General features: G+C 35.0%; 1 protein-coding gene across 1 annotated transcript; it reads left to right on the top strand.

Moving 5' to 3' along the window:
- Window positions 1-734: 734 nt before the first annotated feature.
- On the top strand, window positions 735-1,840 carry LOC113932678 (cofilin-1-like). The gene has a single exon (XM_035727262.1). The coding sequence runs from the start codon at window positions 1,030-1,032 to the stop codon at window positions 1,309-1,311; it is 282 nt and encodes a 93-aa protein (XP_035583155.1). The 5' UTR covers window positions 735-1,029; the 3' UTR covers window positions 1,312-1,840.
- The last annotated feature ends 7,155 nt before the right edge of the window (window positions 1,841-8,995 follow it).

The raw sequence follows: 8,995 nt of genomic DNA, 5'->3' as shown, positions 1-8,995 counted from the left end.
TTTATTATCTGTAAGGTCATCAAATTCAACTATAATTTAACATGTAAACATCTAGGCCAGTGTGGTCCAGGAGAGAAAATCTTAAGGAAAGGCCAGGTAATTGAGCTTAGAGAACTAAAAGATAAGGAGTAAAAAAATACAGGTGATAGTGTATGTCACATATATATATTAACTGTCTCAGAAAGACAGAGCATATTAAGTAGTATATAAAATATAGGTCTTGAAAAGCTACATTTCCCATTAACTGCTAGGATCTAACAATATCTTTTCTTATATCATTAAATGTTTAGTCTCAAGGGAGACATAGTGTCATACAATAAGAACTGACCAATGTGATAATCCCTTCTTTCTAAGACAAGACTTTATCCGTTGGTTCATGGATGGACAACAGAGAGATTCATGAAGTCCCTGAAATTATGTATAAATGTTCAAAGTAATTAATAACACCAATTAGTTTAAACTTATTTTTATCCTAGGAACTAGAATCAAAGGAAGAATTTGATTAGTATTTCTGAGTCTAAAATAAACAAACCCTATTTAAAAAAAAATAACTTTCAGGTAAGTCATTAGTAATTATTTGGCTATGTGCTCATTAAATATGCAGTAAAGAATTATGGCAGTTCAATACATTCATTAGAAAAGGTAGAGTGCTATAATAAACATGAAATCTGTTAACATTTAAAAAAAAAAAGAAAAGGTAGTGCACTGTTGAAAAAAAATAAGGATTGGTTCAGTCGGATCCCGGCAGCAGCTGCAGCGGCTCTCATCTCTTCTGACTCTCCTTGCTATCTCTCTTTCGCTTCCGGAAACATGGCCTCCGGCGTGGCGGTCTCTGACGGTGTCATCAAAGTGTTCAATGACATGAAGGTGCGCAAGTCCTCGACACCAGAGGAGGTGAAGAAGTGCAAGAAGGCGGTACTCTTCTGCCTGAGCGAGGACTAGAAGAACATCATCCTGGAGGAGGGCAAGGAGATCCTGGTAGGTGATGTGGGCCAGACTGTAGACGACCCCTACGCCACCTTTGTCAAGATGCTGCCAGACAAGGACTGCCGCTATGCCCTCTATGACGCAACCTATGAGACCAAGGAGAGCAAGAAGGAGGATCTGGTGTTTATCTTCTGGGCACCTGAGTCTGCACCTCTTAAGAGCAAAATGATTTATGCCAGCTCCAAGGATGCCATCAAGAAAAAGCTGACGGGGATCAAGCATGAATTACAAGCAAACTGCGACGAGGAGGTCAAGGACCGCTGCACCCTGGCAGAGAAACTGGGGGGCAGTGCTGTCATCTCCCTGGAGGGCAAGCCTTTGTGAGCCCCCTCCAGCCCCCTGCCTGGAGCATCTGGCAGCCCCAGACCTGCCCATGGGGGTTGCAGGGTGCCCCCTTCCTGCCAGACCGGAGGGGCTGGGGGGATCCCAGCAGGGGGAGGGCAATCCCTTCACCCCAGTTGCCAAACAGCACCCCCTCACCCCCTGGACCTTCCTCCTCCCTCCACCCCTGACGGTTCTGGCCTTCCCAAACTGCTTTTGATCTTCTGATTTCTCTTGGGTTGAAGCAGACCAAGTTCCCCCCAGGCACCCCAGTTTGGGGGGGCCTGTATTTTTTTTAACGACACCCCAATTCCCCACCTGTTCCTCCCTTTTCCCATACTGCCAACTTCTAACCGCAATAGTGACTCTGTGCTTGTCTGTTTAGTTCTGTGTATAAATGGAATGTTGTGGAGATGACCCCTCCTTGCACCGCCTGGTTCCCCTCCCCTTTTCCCCTGGTCTTGGCCACCCATGGAAGCAGGACCAGTAAGGGACCTTCAATTAAAAAAGAAAAAAGAAAAAAAAAAAAAAAGGATTAAGGAGTCAGAGATCTATGTTCTATCCAAGTTCTGCCACTAACTAGTTACATGAAAAAGAATAAGGTGCTTAAACTGAGCTCCTAGTCCTTCCTCTGTCAAAGATAATAACAATCCCTACCTCAAAATGACTACCTTTTGAGTTTTAGAAAAACCTGATGAACATAGCACTTCCTAGCACCTAGTAGGAACTAACAGTAAGTTTCCTTCCTCCTCTCTTTCCTATTGAATACATGCTTTTCTTAATTGCCTAAAATACCCAGACCATTCATTCCTGGTAACTATGAAGGCCCGAGGTAAGTAACCTATAAATATCCATAGGATACACAAACACCTCAATATCCACCAAAAAGAGCCTATTAAACTTTAACCCATACTTAAGCCAAGAAAGGCCCCAATTTCATACAACTTTAAAAAAACAGTAGCAAAGAAGAATAAAAACTTCACCAAACCTCGGGTGTAAACTCCACTTCACAAGCACAGAGTGAGCCACAAAGGTAAATGGAGAACATTCTGAAGGGTAGTACTAACTTCCACTAGTACTAGTTTGTGGAGCTGGAAAAAAAGTCATGAAGTCAAGAGAGTATCTTTTCTGACCAAAACAGGTTAGAGGAATCATTAAAGAGACTAAACTAATAGATTTTGGGAAGCCCACCAAAGCCCCTCAGGTATAGAATGTAACCACAACATTTGCACCCAGGCTTCACTTAATTATGTGCACCTGAATGAACTAGAGCTTAGCCACCTGAAAATATCCTCCACTGCTCATGGAACTGATAACTATAAGTGAGGCCTGAGGGTGAAACTGTGACCACAGTAGCACCTAGTCCCTACCCCTCGAGAGAGAAAACTTCCATTAAACTATGAAGAGAGAAAATAAAGATCAATGTTGTAAGAATGTACAATTAAAGAGATTATATCTTTCCTACTTCAGAGGAATTAAAATATCCTTTCTTTCATAAAACTGTAATAGTAAATAATAGCTTTTCAATTAACTTACATATTAAATATAAAAATTAACAATACTACGTCTTTCTCCACTTTTTAAAATTGGATCTTCCATGGAAAGGTCTGGAACTACTAATCTACCTGCTAACATTAATTATGAATCTAAGTTAGTCATTTTCATCATTATCAACATGACAACAGCAGATACTTAAAAATGAAAAGAAAATCAGAAGCCAAAAAAGAAGGTGACCAAACTGGGGGATTAGAACAAATAACTACCAGTGAATATGTAATTCTGGAAACAGGAGAGAACTTTTTAAAAATTCTAAGTAGAAGTCTCAATGAGATGTGAGAATATTGAATTGTATTTGTTTTTTGGGGGGGTAAACATCTATTTTTTAAAAAGAACACAAGAGAAGGGCAGCCATTTCCGTAATCTTTAAAAAAAAATGACTGGCTAAATAGTTAAATCAATAGAAGTAATGATTTTTCAGAAGAGTATTGCTCTGAAAACCCAGCCTATGAATCAGATGTTGAGAAATTCCTTTGAGAAAAGGATTATGATTCTAGAATTATGTACCAGTGAACTATTATTTTTGTGTGAAAGTAAACATTTGTTCAATAAAAGAATGAATTAATATAAGATGAATGAATTCATTAAAAGGTACAAAGTATCACAAACCTGTAACATTTGTGAACACTGTAGCAAATGCTGTTTCACTCTTACTCAGGATGGACTTCCAACTGCCAGACACCTGAATTATGTTTATTTGTTTCTTTTCTTAATGCTGGTTTTCTTTGGTTACCAGAGCCCACACTGATTGCAGACAAAATAGGCCAGAAATTCTGGAGAATTAATAACTGACAACCTCAGGTAGGTCTCAACCAATTGACTACAGTGGATGGATAAATATCCCAGCTCTCTCACCAACTTGGCAAAGATAACTCTGAAGTTCATTTTCTACACTGGCTCCTGGGAGTTCCCAGAGGCAGTAAGCTTTAGTTGCTCACAGTGGTAAATTGCTTGCTAATGCACCCTTCAGTAGCCTCCCTAGTTTCTCTGTCCCAACTTCCCACTCTCTTACCTAAACTTTCTAGAAACTGCTTGCCCTTGAATCCAAGCTAAAATAACACTTCTGCTCCAAATAATTAGTCAAAATTTATAAAGAAAAATATCATAAATACATGAAAGAAGATCACATGCATAACTGGAAACTGAAAACTTCCTCAGAAGTTAATAGGCCAAGTAGGCATAAAATAACAAACCAGAAGACTTGAATAACAAACTACAGATTTGATATAATGAATTATAAAGATGAGAACATTATCAAACATCTACCTTTCTCCTAGAGCACCAGACCAAGATGATATCCCAGACAAATTCAAAGAACAGACTAATTCTAAGTCATTTAAATTGTTATAGAAAATAGAGGTTTTCACTGTTGATTTTATGAAGCTAGTATAACTTTAATAAAAAACTAATTGACTTTGTATACCCACCTGTGAGCTCACACCCACCCACATACTCAATAACTACAAAGAAATCTCATTTGAGAGTATAATGGAAAAAAAAATCCTAATTAAAATATTAGCAAATCAAATCCACAATTAAATCAAAAGCACATTGCAACATGACCAAGTTGACTTTATTCCAGAAAAACAAAGATAACTGAACTTAAGAAATTCAATTCTGTAGTTCATTATGTTGACAGATCTATAGATTAAACCATTTATTTCTAAAACTGATAAAAAGCATTACATATAATTTATCTATTCCTATATTATGAATAAAACTTCCTTAATGTGATTCAGTCTAACAGGAAAAAATTAGCATCATCATACCTAATAGTGAAAAAAATTAAAAGCACTTCTACAAAAGTCAGGGATAAACAAGGATATTTGTTATCATTTCCATTATTTGATATTGCTCTGAAGTTTCTAGTCAATACAATGAAACAAGAAAAAGAAGACAGGTACATATAGATAAGCAAGCAAACAAATTATCATGATTTACAAATGATATAATTTTCTACCCAAAAAAAGGCAAGAGTAAAAATTCTGAAATCTGTAACAAAATTTAGTGACTAAATTACAATATTAATACACCAAATTAGTAAATCCTAAACATTAGTAATAATTTTTAGATGTTTGAATTCAATTGTTGTATTCACAGTCCTACTGAAATATAAGCTATATTATTCGTAAAAATAAACCTAAAAAGAACCATATAAAACCCCTGTGAAGAAAACTATAAAACTTTACTGATACACATAAAAGATTTTTAGATGGGAGAACTCAATACTGTAAAGGTTTCAGTTTTCTCCAGTACAATTTATAAATTCAATGCACTTTTAATTAAATTCCTAAAGAACTAATAGAAATAGAATGTAGTAATGGTATGGAATATACCAAAACTATGGTTAATTTCATGAAGAAGAGTAAATTTATGAGGACAATAAATTTTGGAGGGGAGAGAGAGAGAGCGGGGCAGGGGAAAGGCAGTAGGGGCAGAGAAAGTGGGAGAGAGAATCTCCATGCTGGGCATGGAGCCTGCTTAAGATGCTGAACATGGAGCCCGACATGGGTCTCAATCTCACAACCCTGAGATCATGACCTGAGCTGAAATCAAGAGTCAGATGCTTAACCAACTGAACCACCCAGCCATCCCAAAGATAAAAAATTTTTGAAAGAGAAAAATAAGGAGTATCTGTTCTACTGGGCAAAATTTATTAAAAGCTACAATTATTAAAACAATGTATCATTGGCATAGGAATAAATATAGAAGTGAAAAAGACTAAATAAGATCCAAATCCATAAATATATGGAAACTTTCATATTATAAATGTGGCATTTCAAATCAGACGGAAAAATGAATAAATATAATAATTTTTCCCAACATTTGGAAAAATATTGAGTCTCTGCCTCAGACAAAATCCAGATGTGTTAATATTTAAGTTCTTTTATACATAAAATTATTATAGTCAAACAGGAGTATATTATTTTAATATTTAAGAAAAAAGAGGAGATCTTTCTTAGGTATAAGAAATCCAAAACTATAAAGTTATATAACTATACATTAATTTAAAAGCTTTTTAAGGCAAAACCATTATGAACAAAATTAAAAGATAGCAGAAATACATCATAGTGTATACAATAGACAGGGAATATCCCTAGTATATAAGATTCTAAGATTATGTACCATATTATTATGTTATAATAATACAGAACAGATTGGTGGCTGCCAAAGGCAGGAGATGGGGGGTAAGCAAAATGAACAAAGAGGGTCAAAAGGTATAAACTTCCAGATATAAAATAAATAAAAGAAATGTAATACACAGCATGATAACTATAGTTAATAATAATCTTTGCATATCTGAAGGTTGCTAAGAGAATAAATCTTAAAATTTCTGATCACAAGAAAAAATGTGTAACTATGTATAGTGACAGGTATTAACTAGACTTATTGTGATCATTTTACAATATATATACAAATATTGAATCATTATGCTATGCATATGAAAGTGTATAACATTAATTTTACCTCAATAAAAAAAGAAAAGAAATAAAAGAAAATGCTTCTGCATAGCAAAAAAAAAAAAAACAATATGATGAAAAAGTAACTTACAGAGTGGGAGAAAATATTTGTAACCATATATCCAATAAAGGGTTAATATCCAAGATACATAAAAACTCATACAACTAAATAACAAAAAAAATCTGATTAAAAAATGGGCAAAAAACCTGAATAGATATTTTTCCAAAGAAGACATACAAATAGCCAATAGATACCTGAAGAAATGCTCATCACTAATAATCAGGGAAATGCAAATCAAAAGCACAATGAGATTATCACATCATACCTGTTAGAAGACATATCTGCACTCCTGTTTACTGCAGCATTATTCCAAGACATGGAAACAACCTATGCGTCCATCAACAGATGAATGGATAAAAATGTGACTGATCAATCTCTCTCTCTCTCTCTCTCTCTCTCTCTCTCTCACTCACACACACGCGCGCGCGCGCAGGCACACACATACACACAATGGAATATTATGCAGCTATAAGAAAGAAGGAAATCCATCCATTTGAGACATGGATGGAACTTGGGGCATCACGCTAAATGAAATAATCCAGACAAAGAAGACAAATACTGAATAATATCACTTAAATGTAGAATCTAAAAAAGCCAAACTCATAGAAACAGAGAGGTGCAATGATGGTTACCAGGGACTGGGGAACAGGGGAGCCGGGGAGATGTTGGTAAAAAGTGCAAACTTACAGCTAAAAGACAAAGAAGTCCTGGAGTTCTAATGCACTGCATGGTGACTAGAGTCAAAAGTACTCTAACTATATACTTCAAAGATCCTGAGACTAGACCTTAAATGTGTCCCACCACAGAAAAGAAATTATAATTATGTTATGTGATAGAGATGTTAGCTAATACCATGGTGGTGAATCATATTGCGATATACAAATGAAATATGAAAAATTCCTTAATTTAAAAAATTCAAATAAAAATAATAAAATCATATTGTCTTATAACCTACCAGATTGGCAGTTTTAAGATGCATGGTATGAGACAATAGACACAGAAATAGTTTTGATATGTAGTTTGAAAACAATTTTTAGGAGAGCCACCTCATTATCTTTCAAAATTACGTACTATTTGATTCAGTGATATATGAGAAAATAGTCAAATAATAGAACAAAGGTATAAATACAAAGATGTTTATTGAAATGTTACAATCATAAAGAAAAAATGGAATGTTCATCGTGGAAATAATGTTAAATAACTTCTCAAAACAATCACTTTTGTATTAACTTGAAAAGGGGTCCACAAAATACCTTTAAGTTAAATAAGCACATGCATTCTTATATATATATATATATAATGTATAGTTATGATATGTAAATATATATGTATAATTTAAAAGGATGGAAGGAAATATACTAAAACCTTAATAGTAAATAGCTTTATAAGGTGAGATTACAAGGGAACTTCAAATTTTTCTGTTTCATAATTTTTACCATGATTTGTATTATCAGGAAAATATCTTCCATTTTGAAACAAAAATGAATAAGAAATATCAAATTTTAATATTTTGGAGTCATTTGACTCACATTTTACTCCTGTCTCTCCAATGAAATCACTGACCTAAATAAAAAAATATTTATATCATCTATGAGCAGCAGTAATAGGGGACTTTTTAGAGCTTGTGAATAAAATTGTGATTTTTTTTATTTTATTATGTTAATCACCATACATTACATCATTAGTTTTTGATGTAGTGTTCCATGATTCATTGTTTGCATATAATAACACCCATTGCTCCATTCAATACCCTCTTTAATACCCATCACCAGGCTAATCCATCCCCCCACCCATCTCCCCTCTAGAACCCTCAGTTTGTTTCTCAGAGTCCATAGTCTCTCACGGTTCGTCTCCACCTCCGATTCCCCCTCCTTCATTTTACCCTTCCTACTATCTTCTTTTTTTTAACATATAATGTATTATTTGTTTCAGAAATTGTGATTTAAAGCAAAATACATTTTTAATACTGGAGCCACAATAAAGCTGAGTTTTGATGGTTTAAAAAAAAAACTAACAAAGCAAACTTTATAGCTCCAAGGTATCTGAAATGCTTACCAAAGAAACTCTACATACAACAGGAAAAAATAATCAAGTTTATGTTTTTGATAGATTTGATGATTAATATTGAACAAAAATCGGCAGAAGATAAAATACAATCAGTGACTTAATATGTTATAGATAACAATGACTGAGTTTAATGTTACAGGCTTTTCAACTAGTTTGGGCATACCTACTCATTTGCTCGTTTACATTTTCTAGCTACCCATGGAGGTAATTTACAAGATCAAAGGAATGTGAATTTTCATTAGATTGATCAAAAGCACTGGATTTGTTCTTTCTGTCAAAGACACACATTAGTTTTAATGAAAAGAACATATGTAAAGGGGGGCCTGACTAGCTCAGTTGGAAGAGTGTGCAACTCTTGATCTTGGGGTCATGGGTTCAAGCCCCATATTGAGAGTAGAGATTACTTAAACTCGGAAGGAAGGAAAGAAGGAAGGAAGGAAGGAAGGAAGGAAGGAAGGAAGGAAGGAAGGAAGGAAGGAAGGAAGGGAGGGAGGGCATGTGTATGCCAAGTGACTATATTTTGTTAGTCTGCTCAAACATT

This window comes from Zalophus californianus, chromosome 4 (assembly GCF_009762305.2).
Source record: "Zalophus californianus isolate mZalCal1 chromosome 4, mZalCal1.pri.v2, whole genome shotgun sequence".
NCBI classification, from domain to species: domain Eukaryota; kingdom Metazoa; phylum Chordata; class Mammalia; order Carnivora; family Otariidae; genus Zalophus; species Zalophus californianus.
This window is presented reverse-complemented; position numbering and strand designations above follow the sequence as displayed.

Bases quoted from the DNA above. Each gene is read 5' to 3' on its own strand.
- LOC113932678 (XM_035727262.1), top strand. From the start codon at position 1,030: ATGCTGCCAGACAAGGACTGCCGCTATGCCCTCTATGACGCAACCTAT.